The sequence below is a fragment of the Pelmatolapia mariae genome, linkage group LG10_11 (genome assembly GCF_036321145.2).
Source record: "Pelmatolapia mariae isolate MD_Pm_ZW linkage group LG10_11, Pm_UMD_F_2, whole genome shotgun sequence".
NCBI lineage: Eukaryota > Metazoa > Chordata > Actinopteri > Cichliformes > Cichlidae > Pelmatolapia > Pelmatolapia mariae.
The window spans coordinates 5,059,034-5,073,544 of NC_086236.1; the positions used below are offsets into that span (position 1 = coordinate 5,059,034).

At 41.4% G+C, this 14,511-nt stretch overlaps 1 protein-coding gene across 1 annotated transcript in view; it reads left to right on the forward strand.

Moving 5' to 3' along the window:
- Positions 1-4,247: 4,247 nt before the first annotated feature.
- The window catches only part of LOC134635850 (polypeptide N-acetylgalactosaminyltransferase 10-like), a 123,361-nt gene continuing 113,097 nt past the window's right edge, over positions 4,248-14,511 (forward strand). Inside the window, exon 1 of the mRNA XM_063485442.1 lies at positions 4,248-4,557. Coding sequence (XP_063341512.1) covers positions 4,399-4,557 — 159 coding nt within the window. The 5' untranslated portion in view covers positions 4,248-4,398. The remainder of the gene's footprint in view (positions 4,558-14,511) is intronic.

Genomic DNA, 14,511 nt, shown 5'->3' on the forward strand with positions numbered 1-14,511 from the left:
AGAAACTGTTGCACATTGACCAATAATTGCTATCTAATTTATGAATACAGATGGCTTGCCAACATGTTGCCATCAATCTGAATGAGTCTGTCAATGAGGACAACTCGAGAGGATTCAACTCAACTAGCTGCCTGCTGGTTGTATTCTGGTTATATTTCTGTACAGCAGGAAGGTTGCTGTGAAGTTCTGTTAAATGTCAATTTCTTTGTAGACAGCAGCAGTGTGATTTTTGATAATTTATCACAGTGAATTGCTGTATTATCAGAAACACATTGCATGTAATTGCCAACTTCACCCCATTCAATCTCAGATTGATAGCACCAGCCATAAGTGTTGGCATAACATTTATAGCGGTTTTACAGAGTTGGCATGTTTGACAGTCTAAAGTGAGATAACTTTATCTTATCAGATAAAACAGATACTGACAAAGTTTAACTGTGACGACCTTGAAAAAAGGAGATAAACTGTGATAAATGTGCAATACTCATCATAAATGGAAAAACACAATAATATTGTATTGTGAGTGAGGTATTACGATAATATCGTATTGTGGGGTGTCTGGTGATTTCTGCCTCAACTAGCTTGGTTAGCAAGGTACAACCATGACTCTTTGGATGAATCTATACTCCATAACACACAAATAGTATAAGAGTATTTCCCTCTTAAAAATGGAGCACAGGCTTCTCGGATAGTCTACTGGTCCAATTAGCAGCAAGTAATATTCTTATTATTGTTATTTTAAAAAAATTGGTCCAGTTCAAATATTCAGCCACTAGCTGTCTCATTATGCTAATGCCATCTGTTTCTGTGCTTGACTGTTAGTCAAAGTGGCCAACCCCCTAATAATGCAAACCTTTATACTTCATCAATAAATAAATAAAATAAAATAAAACTGGTTAATTATTCAAAGGTTCAGCCTTTGCACAGATTTCATAGATGAAGAAGTTTGCACTACAGACCAAAACTACATTTTTTCCCCAGTGCTGTAAATTTGCTTATTTTTGCTGTAAAGATGAGCATTTTAACACGGCGGTTTGAAGAATGACTCACAGTCAAATTCAACATGTTCTTGGGACACCTGGTTTCATAAGACTAAGAGGATGGTGGGAAAAATTGTTGAAAGAGGCTTTGCAAACTAGTCCTGATGCCACAAGTCCCAAGCTAAAGGCAGCAACAGAGATATAGGACAAGAGGATGAAAGCTCAAACCCAAAAGAAAATCCTTGTTTGTTTTACTGTATGTTCATACATATATAACGACTGAAAAGGTATTGAATGGTGGGATGTGAACAGCTCCCAGACATTCCTCAAGTAATTCCAGCTTGCACCTTGAACTTTTGCATCAGCCCTAACCAAGCCCAGTGTACCCAGAATAAAACCTACAGACCACAAATCAATTTTCTCGCAGCAAGTTGCTTTGCAGGGCATTATGGGTTTCCAGGTGACTGGAGACAAGGAGGTAGTCAGAAGCTGTTTTAATGCAGATGAGGTGGGAAGGTTGTTGATTTTTACTTTCTGTTTGTCAATTTGCCACAAGACTGACAAAATATGTGATATACTGGTAGGTCAGGAAGTTCATTCATTACTTGTTGTAGGTACATGTCCACGGGGGAGAAGATAATTATTATACTGTGTTCATTTCATGCCCAAACATCCAACTAGGCCAACTCATACAGAATCGATGTTAATTAGCTGCAGCTGACTTAGTCGTCATTTATGGCTGGTAAAATCAATGGCAGTATAGCTGATTAATTTCACCTTGGACGGCTCATTAATACACTCTTATAATTAATGATATTCTGTGCATGTAGCTTTGCCTTTAGAAGCTCGCACTATGAAAACTCATGTGACAGTCTCTTCTCTACTAACAACAATTATTTCAAAACTACACTCACACGTGCCCACAGCAGACTACAATACACAACATCCACCATACCTAGTGCTTAAAAAATAGGTGTGCTGGCAGCTTCTGTCTCCATTACAGGCAAGGTTGCTTAATTTCTTCCACCACTGGCTCTACCTCAGCTGTATTAAAGGGGCTAAAGGTTGTTTTGGACCATGCTGGATCAGTAAATACCTTCTCTCTCTCTCTCTTTTTTTTTTTTACTGTGATGTGCAATCTTTGAAAACTACTCCCAATAAATCTTCCAATACAATTGTTACACTGAGATTTTATTCAAAAAAACCCCAAAACACCACTGACAGTATTTTATTAGTGATCTGACATGATATGATGAAGTTGTGCATGCATAAAATACAGCACATAAGTCAGTTATTACACGCAGAAGGCTAGGGGTTTTCTTTTCTAATTGTAACATTTGTAATTTGTTAAAAGTAGTTTTCTAAACTGCATTTTTGTTTGTTTGTTTTTGTATAGTACATACTACATGTTTCACACATCACCGAGATGTAGTGAAGATACCAACTCTACATCTGTGGCATTGCTCAGTTTAACAGATATTTTTGCAGTATAGCTGTTTGGGGTGTATTTCTTTACTGTGACATCACTGAAAGCACAGAGGTAATTCCCTGCTGAGTGGCAAAGACAAAATAACCAGCGTCTCGCGCTGGGCATTCGCAAACACTGTTAAAATTGGAAAGTCCTGCCTGTGAAATCGACTGCACAAATATCCATCCATCCATTCTCTTAACCACTTATCCAATTCAGAGTCACAGGAGCGTATCCCAACTGACAGTGCGCAAGAGGTGGGATACACCCCGAACAGGTCAACAGTCCATCACAGGGCTAGCACATAGAGAGACAACCACATGCTCTCACATCCACACCTACAGCCAATTTAGAACCAGTTACCTTAACAAGGTTAGGTTAGGATTGTGGCTCAAACATAGAACCTTCTTCGTATAATGGCAGAAATGGTGGTGCACATTATCACCTAACTTCATCAGAGTTCCTGGTTCAAATCCTGGCTGGGGCCATTTGGTGTGGAGTTTGTGTATTCTCCTTTTGCCTAGATGAGTACTCTCCAGCTGCTCCAGCTTCTCCCAGTTAGACAAAGTGGTGATTTTACATTTTTCATGGATGTCAGGCAGTTCATTGCCTTAAATCAAGCGGTCTACGCATGGTTAAATGGCTTGTAGTCTAAACTGATTTGAGTGGTCAGTAAGACTAGAAAGCACTGTACAAATACCAGTCCACTTCCACTACACCTGTGGAAATGCACTGTGGACTTTACACATCAAACGACTTGCTGTAGAGAATTCCTAGAAGCAGCCACCCAATAGCAGGAATCAGCCACTATAACAAGCGACTTCTTATTTAGCCATCAAAGGGAGTATATCCAGTCTTGACTTCCTAATAATCTTAAAACTAAATGTTGTCTAATTTCAGTTGTGACATAAAACATAGATTTTTTTTCTTCAGAAGCATGAAATAATTTTAGACAGCTGCATTCAGTTCTATTCATTTAAGACGATCTTCTAGGTAACCTGCAAACAATTTCAGTACAATGCCACAAATAAGATTAGATGAAATATTACCCAAATTAATGCTGTTTCATAAATTACCAGGGGCCATCAGCTGAGATGAGATCTAGTGATTCAGAAGGTCGCACCATGTGAGTCATATGATTTATTTAAATGCATACTAAATCATTAAATGACTCCCCCCCCCCCTTCTCTCTGTGGTAGAATCTGCCCCGTGTGTGCTATGGTCACATTTTAACTCTCACAGACAAGTGGCCGATGTCTAAAGCAATGCTGGATTCGCAAGTTCAGGATAATTTTTTTTTGAAAACTTGCCTTTCTGATTATGTAGCTTTCAGCTCATACACACAAATCGGTCAACGAATTCAATATCAAAGCAACTCTAGCAGTCGTACACACAATCAGGTGCTTCAGGGTCAAAGTTCACGACTTTATAATCTCTCAGTTTCACATGCAGAAGCAACTCGAATATGGCGGGTTTCACATGTGTGCCGACACTTTCAAGCAAATTTGCAAAAATAAAACTGGACTGATAAGGAGAACGCAGCGAACTCTCTTAAAGTTTGCCATATTTACGAGGCGTACTTAAAGGCAGCACAGGCCGTCGGCTGTTTAGAGAACTTTCCGGGCTCATAGACGGGATGGTGGTGCTGTAGCTTCACTCTGTTGGCTATAAGTACACAACAAAGACTTGCAGTATGAAGAGTAGTCTTAGTTTCTCTTCTAAAAAAAACCAAAAAAGTCATCTGTTGAGGTTGAACCTCCAGCCTCCCTCCTCCCCCCGCTCTGGTTTAACTCCTCACTCCCCCTAGCGGCGGAGCTCCCAGCCGAGGAGCGTCACAGTGCCGGTGTCGGTCCCCACAGCCGGAGTGAAAGTTGTCTCCGCTCGGAAAAGCGGGGGTTCGGGACTCGCCAGTTCGCACCGCCGTAGCTTCACGCGCTTACTCCCGGAGAGATGAGGCGGAAAGAGAAGAGGTTGCTGCAGTTCGCCGGGCTGCTCATAGCGGCTCTTCTTTTTCTCCCAAATGTCGGGTTGTGGTCTTTGTACAAGGACAGAGTCTTCGACAACTCGCCCGACTCAGTGGACGGTCCGGGCGGCATCCCCCAGATACAGGTAAGGGAGGCTCGGCAGTAGCGGCTTCTCTCGCCGTGTGACCGCGGTGGAGGTGTCCGCGAGAAACACTTCAAATGGGAGTTTGTTCGCACTGGGGAGGCGCAGATTCCGCGGAGTACACACTCCACAGTGCTCCTGTTCTCGCCTCGGAAGGTTTAACCCCGATATATCAAGCTTTTAGCTGCATTCCCATGCTGTGCGTGTGTGTGTGTAACATGACTTGCCAAGATGGACTGTGTTTTAGCGCCGTCTTAGCAGTGGGAAGCCAGCGGTAAGAGCGACTAGGATGAACGGAAAGCCACGTAGCTAACCCCGACCTGAGCGTGGCAGTAAACTTACAATAACACAGACTTCAGGAAGTTGTCAAAAAATGTGAAGCTCGCCGTGCTGCGTTCACAGGTTGACAGACGTCAGATCGCGGTTAAAAAGTGCAGGGAAGGGTTACTTTCACGTGATCGTTCCTTTGTATCCAGACTCTGTTCTTTATCACCTACAATGTATCGTTTTATTTAAAGGATATGAAAATGAAAATAATCACCTACGTGTAGGCCTACATAAACGCATGTAGCAAGACGAGGCTCTACAGTCTGCTGGCTAGTTTCAACACAGACGCCCAACCTCATTTCCCCCCACAGCTCAAGGTATCAGCTTCAAACTACGTGTACTGCCCAAGTAAGCGAATGACAACCAAAGACGTTCAAATCAGAGTGACATAAACCGTGAAACACTCTCGGGCTTGTCATACTGGAAAGCAGATATGTGGTGGTGGTGTTGTGAATCCATTTTTGAGCGCTCTGTAGAGAAATTGTGCCACAATTTGCAAAATTTTACTCATTGCAGAGCTTCTGCAAGTTCTTGTTTGACAAGATTTTCATGGGCAGCCACTCATGAGAAATAAATGAACATCCTTACAGGCTCTCCGGTCAGAAAGTAGTATGGTGTTTTAATTAGATAAGTCTGGAGTTTTAGTGCCATTTGCTCATTTGTCTAACCATAAAGAAAGTTTTTGCTTGTTGTTTTTTTTTTTTTTAGAACCGTCACGCTTGATTGCTGATGTGTTGCATATAAAAGACCAAAGGAGCTGCAGTGTTGAGTATTTTTAGATATTTCTAGCTCTGTGAAACTTCACATTTTGCCTAAACAGTTTTCCTCAATGCTTTCACATTAGTATGTGTTCAGTGCCTAGAGGTTCTCATTGGGCCTTCATCTTAAGGTGATGTTGAAGCAGCTGATAAAGCTGGACTGAGATATTTAGCGGTAGCTGCTATGGTTAGCATCAGCTAAAGTATGAGTAGTAATGTTAGACGTGTGTGTGTGTGTGTGTGTGTGTGTGTGTGTGTGTGTGTGTGTGTGTGTGTGTGTGTGTGTGTGTGTGTGTGTGTAAAGAACTTTGCGTTGTTTTATCGCAGCATTGTATTTGCTGACACAACCCTTTTTTGTGCAGTGAGTCACTTCTGTTACAAGAAACTGACTGAACTGGTTCTGATGGGTCACATTTAGAATAGAATAGGACAATAGCTTTTTATTGTCATTGTACATGTACAACAAAATTGTAGGTGCTCCCTGTGTCTTTGCCGTAGTCTACATAAATGTAGTGTGATGGCACACACATATAACACTGCTTGAGTGCCATATAGTAGCTTGTTATGCCCCTCTGCGGCTGCACTGCCAGAGTCTTTAGGTGTTGTCTGGGCCTAATTGCTGATTGTCTACAGCTGGAAAAGCTAACCTCAGGCAGGCCTTTATCCACACCTCATCAGCTGAGACAAAGGCGTGCAGGAGGTTAGCTTGGAGGAGTCGGCACTACTTCTCACCGTGCTTTTTTTTTTTTTTCTTTTTTTCTTTTTTAAAGCTTAGGTTATTAAGTAATTTAAAATAAAAGCCAATGTTTCAACAAACTCTGATGTTAGTTTTCACTTTATATTGCAACTTTTAGGCTGTGTTGTAACAGTATCTTTGATTCCTTTGCTCTAAAAGACTATGAGAATTAAACCAACACATTAGTTGTGCAGGCATGCAGTCGTAAAAGACAAGACGCACAGCTCAGGGGGGATGCTATGGATGCTACGCATTGGTCACATGCTAATTGGCACCTACAGACTAACAATGCACAGCTGTGTGGGGTGCTTCTTGAACATCACTCGCGTGTGTGGAGACGTTGCTGGGTACTCTGGCTGCCCAGAAAGACAACAAATGAAAGACTGCCAGAATATTCCTGGTGGAGCTCATGCTCAATAACTTGCATATAGATTTCTGAAAGTAATTATTTGGCTTGTATGGAACACCAAACTAGTGTTACATGATATTTTCTCTTACGTTGTGCATTTGTATCCTAATGTTGTATGGGTAATGTTGTAAATTTGTAACCACACCCTGAAGGTTCAGCAGCTAACAATGACTAATGATATATTATGATTTACTTGGTTTGAAAAGTGCACTAAACTGGCAACCTGTAGAAGCCAAACTAAAAATCTGTTGACAGATGCCTCCACTTTCAGCCTGTAAATGAACATACAGGTGGGGATAACATGACATTTCTTATCCCCATTGATCAGGTTGCAAAACTATTGCTTGTAAGTGGCAACCACTAAAGACATCCTAATTGGTAAATCAGTCACTTACCCTGTTTTGTGAAAGAAGGAAATCAGTAAAACAGCAATGTGCTTAATATTGCTCCACTCTGCCACTTGATTCCAGTGCACAATTTGAATTAAATGGATAACTAAAAAAACTGAGACTCGCCCAACTGTAGACTTTTAAAGGGGAAGGAAAAACTGTAAGATGAGCCAAGCTGAAGGTATCACAGTAGCCTTCACCATTTTCACACGAGTTTTGAATTGAATTTGTCTCAACAGCCAACAGAATGTTTCTGTAGTAGGTAGGGTAGAAGAGTAAAAAGCTTTTGGAAATAATGTCATCAGATTCAGTTAGTATGGGCTGACATAAGTTAAAAAGGAATGAATAAGTGAGAGGCCCAAGCTGATGCTGGGTAAGTTATGTTGGTCCACTTTCCTTTTTTTCCCCAAGAAAATGAAAGGGCCCACCAAACCAGACCACATTTGGTAGACAATGGCAGCTTCTCTAATTCAAATGAGGCAAAATCTGCTGAATAGAGGCTTTCATGGATGTACGGGCTTGCATGTGTGTTAGTGTGAACTTTGTGGCGGTTGCGATTGCCAGTTGCCCAGTCTAGCAAACTTGGCTGGAGTGGAGAGGACAGAGAAAAGGCAGCTTTGGTGCATCGGTTAGAGCTTCTTTCATATCTCTGAATTAATCAAACCACTTTGCTATTTAGCCCACAAATGTTAATAAATGCCCCCTCAGAAGTCCACAGTGGTGTCTTCTGTGTCTTGTTGTTATCTGTGAATAACACTGCATTGTGGGAATGATAAAGCCAGCCTATTCTGCACAGATCTCTAAGGATTACTTTCCCCCGCTCAAGTTAGTATTTGATATCTTAAATGACAAAGAAATGTTTTGAATGGGGATTAAAGGACATCCGCAAGGCAGGGAAAGCCTGTTACATATTAGCAAGCTGTGTGATAACAGCTGTCAGCCGCCACAACGGTTTGATAAGGGAGTAGACAGCCTGATCTGAAGAATGAAGCCAACTTATACCATTAATAGAAGAGCATTTAATGGCACAAGAATGCTGCAAGTCATTTAACAAGTTCTGTCTTTAACAAAGACGCCAGCGTGACTCAACTTTTTCGATGTCGCACCTTCAGTGTAGATGGACATGTTCATCCATGGCATTTAACTCTGCACTCTGCTAATATAATTCTGTCTGCATCAGGTGCACGTAGTGTAAGCTGTAATCATGTGCCCGTGCATATGGTCTCTGAATGAGTAGTCCACACTGCTCCGGAAAACACAAGCTGGCTTAGCTCTTCCCCACCGTGACAGTGACAGAAAGGTAATTTGCACATTTCCTGGCTCATATTAAGGACTCGTGTTGAAGCAGAGGTGGCTCAGCTTCCTCCTGCCTGCTCCAGCAGTTCAGGTTAAGTGGAGGTTAGAGAAGATGAGAAGAGAGGGTGGAATTAAAAAAAGAGGCTGTGTGGTCTGACCTGCTGCTGGTTGTGCTGAGCAGCTAACTGATTGCATGAGTGGACTGGCTGATAAAAGCATTTATGCTAACTTGCTAAAGCTTTTAATTGTGCTTACACAGCCTTTTGGTATTTTGCTAGAAATGTTTCTTCATAAGCAGAGTTTTGGTCAGGTCTTAACTTCCTCATCAGGAGTGGCATCATTGACCTTTTGAACTTAAATACTATTCTTAATGGTCTTGAATATTTTTAAAGCTATTCAAATCAAGTTGCCTGATTATTTATTTATTTATTTATTTATTTATTTATTTATTTATTTATTATTTAAAACATTAATCTCATTTGTAAAGGGGGCCTTTAATGCTCATTTTCAGGAACATACTTTTATCCCCCCTTGGCAGGCAGCACTATGGACATCCAAGTTTGTGAATACTATAACTCGAATGGAGCCACGTAGGAATATTCAAATTGATACCATAGATTTATCCACTGAAAATCTCAGATGAGTTTGAATATGAGTGACCTTGAGGTCAGGTTTTCTGAGAGTCTTGCCATAACCAAAGAAGGAAGTGACCTAGGATTTTCAAATTGATACCATAGGTGCATCCACTTAAAATGTTGGCTGAGATCAAATCTCTGTGATTTGACCTCAAGTTTTATGAAGATCTCATGAACATGATTACTCAAACGATGCAACTTAGGATTTAGAAATTGATGATCATAGGTGCATCAACTTGGAGGCTAAGGGGTAGCCACTATTTTTATCTTTACAGTAGCTTTATCGAAATAGCTTTACATCATTGTGTGGACAAAACAATCATTATACTCAGGCTTGGTGTAGGCCTGCAGGTCACCCTCTGTCTGAAATAAGTTCTGCTCTCCTTCTAAGGCTAGTTTTCCTTTAGCTCGGCTTTCTTCTGATTGGCTTCTGCTAGCTCTGTACTTGCAGCCAGAGTTGAGTGCCTGAGATGGCCAACATTATTGTCATCATGCTGAGCTGAGATTAGGAAAAAATGTGTAAAGTGATGCATTTAGAGCAGTCTGAATCGTGAGCTTTTGGCTGCGGCCAGCGTGATTATGAATCTGAATAAAAGATCATTTTAAATGAACAATCTCCAAATGTCACCGCTTATAGTTTGAGCAAAAACCAAGCACAGGGGACAGCTGTACAGCATCTAGCCTTTATTGGTAAACGTGAGTTGGGGCGATGTGCAAGTGTAAGGCAGGTCTTACAGCCTATCACAAGTCTATCACAGGGTTAAAAGAGAGAGACAGAGACCAATTCGCACCCACTTAACATGTATCTCTGTGGATTGTGGGAGAGAGCCGGAGTACCTGGAGAGAACCCACTCGGGCACAGGGAGCACACACAGGGAGCCGTCAGCTTTATGACAGGTTCAGACTCTGCTGTGAGGCAACGCTCCTATTCACGGCCCACAATTTTTCAGAAAACCGCTGGTGATCATTTTATGACTGGGGCTGCTGCTACCAGATGTGCCCAGCTGTTATGTAACAGATAACTATGTTTGGGCCAAGACTTTCCATTCATTGCACCTTTCCCTGATAGAATCTAAGGATGAACGCAGGTAATTAAAGCTAGCGAACATTGAAGGCCTGCTCGAATATCATTGGTCAATCATGCCGGGACTACAAATGACTAAAAGCAGAAACCGGAAAGCTTTGGCACAAAAAGTGTCATCCCTTGGCTGCAGATTCCTCTCTGCCAGTATCTGTTTATGGAGATGATGATGAGAGAGACTCATGCTGTGTTTACTTAGTTTGTCTAACTGCTGGAAACAGCTGGTTAGCTAGAAGAGATGTTCACAAATAGTGTTGCAGTCTGTCAATATTTACTGCCAGTGATAAATGTGCTATTACTCAGGCCAGGGGAGTGTCATTGATACAGTTCATCGGTTGTGTTTTAATGTCATTGGAGATGTATGTTACACCTTTGTGCTGCAGGCTACGTTAACATCACAATCGCAGTGCTGCTAAAATGACCAGTACTTGTTTTTTGTCTTACAGTTTTGGTTGTCGATTATTATTTTTTAATTATTTTTTTAAAGAAAGTCTTTGAGGTATGTGTGCACGTTTGCTGATTTTGGCTGATTCACATTTCTGGTAACATCTTTTTACTTTAACTTCTTTTTGACTGTTTTGCATTGGGAAACCTGATTTATTCGAATATTTCTTGGTGTACTGTGGAAGTTATAGGAGTGACACTTTCATTACATGCATACTACATGTAAATGTAGTGATTAGATCAAGACTTTAAGACTTTTGTAAATGCAATATGAAAACATGGCTGGGTCTTTTTTTCTTTTTATGTGTTAAAATGTTGATGAAAAACATGTCAGAGCGGCAGTGATTTTAGGAAGCTCTGCTCTAGACACAGCTCTGATTTTATGGCTCTGAAGTGGTTAAAACTTGAATTTTCACCATTGCAGATACTTATTATGCTGTTTTAGACACTGATGTGATGTTGGTAGGGCTTTGTGAAATTTCATGTGATTTTTATATTGCATTCCAAAACAGCTGATGGCAGTTTCTTTGTGCCTCTTGACTGTAAACAGAGATATAACATTAAGGTTGAATATGCAGCAATAAGTACTCACCACAGCAAGTAGCTCCACATGTTGGACTTGGCAGATTTTAGCCTGGATGCCCTTCCTGATGTAAACTGCAAAGGGATTTGTTTCTCCTTCCTTTGAGCTTTCACTTGTTTGGCGAGTGTGTAAACAACTATGGAGCCACTGATTATGCAGTTATTTTTAATTTTCAATGATCATTAGGACGAATACTGACCTGGAGGAAACTCGAGCCCAACCAAACCTAAAACTAGATTGAACTTCATATACAGTGGCTTGCAAAAGTATTCGGCCCCCTTGAACTTTTCCACATTTTGTCACATTACAGCCACAAACATGAATCAGTTTTATTGGAATTCCACGTGAAAGACCAATACAAAGTGGTGTACACGTGAGAAGTGGAACGAAAATCATACATGATTCCAAACATTTTTTACAAATAAATAACTGAAAAGTGGGGTGTGCGTAATTATTCAGCCCCCTGAGTCAATAATTTGTAGAAACACCTTTTGCTACAATTACAGCTGCCAGTCTTTTAGGGTATGTCTCTACCAGCTTTGCACATCTAGAGACTGAAATCCTTGCCCATTCTTCTTTGCAAAACAGCTCCAGCTCAGTCAGATTAGATGGACAGCGTTTGTGAACAGCAGTTTTCAGATCTTGCCACAGATTCTCGATTGGATTTAGATCTGGACTTTGACTGGGCCATTCTAACACATGGATATGTTTTGTTTTAAACCATTCCATTGTTGCCCTGGCTTTATGTTTAGGGTCGTTGTCCTGCTGGAAGGTGAATCTCCGCCCCAGTCTCAAGTCTTTTTCAGACTCCAAGAGGTTTTCTTCCAAGATTGCCCTGTATCTGGCTCCATCCATCTTCCCATCAACTCTGACCAGCTTCCCTGTCCCTGCTGAAGACAAGCACCCCCAGAGCATGATGCTGCCACCACCATATTTGACAGTGGGGATGGTGTGTTCAGAGTGATGTGCAGTGTTAGTTTTCCGTCACACATAGCGTTTTGCATTTTGGCCAAAAAGTTCCATTTTGGTCTCATCTGACCAGAGCACCTTCTTCCACATGTTTGCTGTGTCCCCCACATGGCTTGTGGCAAACTGCAAACAGGACTTCTTATGGTTTTCTGTTAACAATGGCTTTCTTCTTGCCACTCTTCCATAAAGGCCAACTTTGTGCAGTGCACGACTAATAGTTGTCCTATGGACAGATTCCCCCACCTGAGCTGTAGATCTCTGCAGCTCGTCCAGAGTCACCATGGGCCTCTTGGCTGCATTTCTGATCAGCGCTCTCCTTGTTCGGCCTGTGAGTTTAGGTGGACGGCCTTGTCTTGGTAGGTTTACAGTTGTGCCATACTCCTTCCATTTCTGAATGATCGCTTGAACAGTGCTCCGTGGGATGTTCAAGGCTTGGGAAATCTTTTTGTAGCCTAAGCCTGCTTTAAATTTCTCAATAACTTTATCCCTGACCTGTCTGGTGTGTTCTTTGGACTTCATGGTGTTGTTGCTCCCAGTATTCTCTTAGACAACCTCCGAGGCTGTCACAGGGCAGTTGTGGAGCTGTTTTGCAAAGAAGAATGGGCAAGGATTTCAGTCTCTAGATGTGCAAAGCTGGTAGAGACATACCCTAAAAGACTGGCAGCTGTAATTGTAGCAAAAGGTGGTTCTACAAAGTATTGACTCAGGGGGCTGAATAATTACGCACACCCCACTTTGCAGTTATTTATTTGTGAAAAATGTTTGGAATCATGTGTGATTTTCGTTCCACTTCTCACATGTACACCACTTTGTATTGGTCTTTCACGTGGAATTCCAATAAAACTGATTCATGTTTGTGGCTGTAATGTGACAAAATGTGGAAAAGTTCAAGGGGGCCAAATACTTTTGCAAGCCACTGTACTTGTTAGTCATCCTAGGTCAGGTTCCATTTTTACTGGCTCCTGCTAACTGGATGTGATCAGTTCTGATAAAAGTCCAGAAGATATAGTGTGCACTTGGAAAGAAAGTTGGCCAAGATTCACGACCCTGTCACAGCGAAATGAGAATCATACAGGCTTCTGTACACTGGAGGCTACATTTATGAGCCACACACTATAGGGTGGGTTACTGTTCATTCATCACTGCAGGACCTTGTGCATTTCGCCTCTGACACATGTGCAGTGCGGTACACTCCTTGACTCACACGCACTTGCATATACTGCTTTTACAGTCAGCAGAAGGTCACTCAATGACAGCCTGGTCTTATTAATGAGCAGAGCTCATAGTAAACAAGGACATTTATGTAGAGCGCCTCAGGAAAAGGAGAATCCTAACAGGGGAAAAATATTACAAGAACATCTTGTTTAAATTTTTTTTTTTTTTTTTTAAACTGCAGTTTGTTGAACCACAGCTTACTGGACAAATTACTCGAGCGCGCACTAGTTTCTGTATAAATACCCCCAGTGCTTCAGTCTGATTTTGAATTCCCTGGCTGTCTGCTTGTGATGTATTCCTACCCCACAGTCACAATGCAAATCAGATATTTGTTTGACCCTTCTGTCCTCCAGGCTTCCCACGGGCCTCGAAAAACATTGAAAGTCTGACATTTGTACTTTTGGGGGAAATAAACAAACCTTTGATGCTTTATTTACTTTTTATTTATTCCAAAGAACCATTTACGGGCTGTTATGTAGCTGCGGCGTCACAGACGTATGATTGGACCCAATGAAAGGATTTTAATTGAGAAACTGCATCTTTAGCCTACATTGTTATAGACGAGCAAATACTTTAATGGCAGCGTATTGTACGCAGAGACTCTCTGTACATATTAGCATAATGTGGGTGTTACTTAAGAAGCCCCTTGAAAAACATAACATGTTAAATAAATGATATCTCCTTTGGCAGCCGAAACTTTATAGGGAGATGTGTAGAAGTAACAGTTGACATTTTTCTCGTCAACAAAACTAAATTCTAGGAACTGGGCCAACTAGACACATAAAGTCATCTAAATGCCCCAGATTCCGATGCTCGGAACAATTGTCTTCAGGGCCTGGTCCCTGCTTTTCCTCAAACTGTTTGACCTGGAGCTGTGTGTCTGTTTCCTCTGTTGCTATTCTGATAAACATTAAAGTTGAATAAGAGTTTAGCCTTTGGTCCTGTGAAAAAATCTCTTTTCTGCTCTATTGACGTTATGTGGGAGAGAGGGAATGATGTTTCATGCCAATAGCAAGCAGCGATTTCAGAGTGCTCGGGAACCTCGAGGCTGCGCCTACAGGAAATCTGAATCCAAAGTGTGCAGAAACAAAATTGAAATTGAATGGATTTAGGCT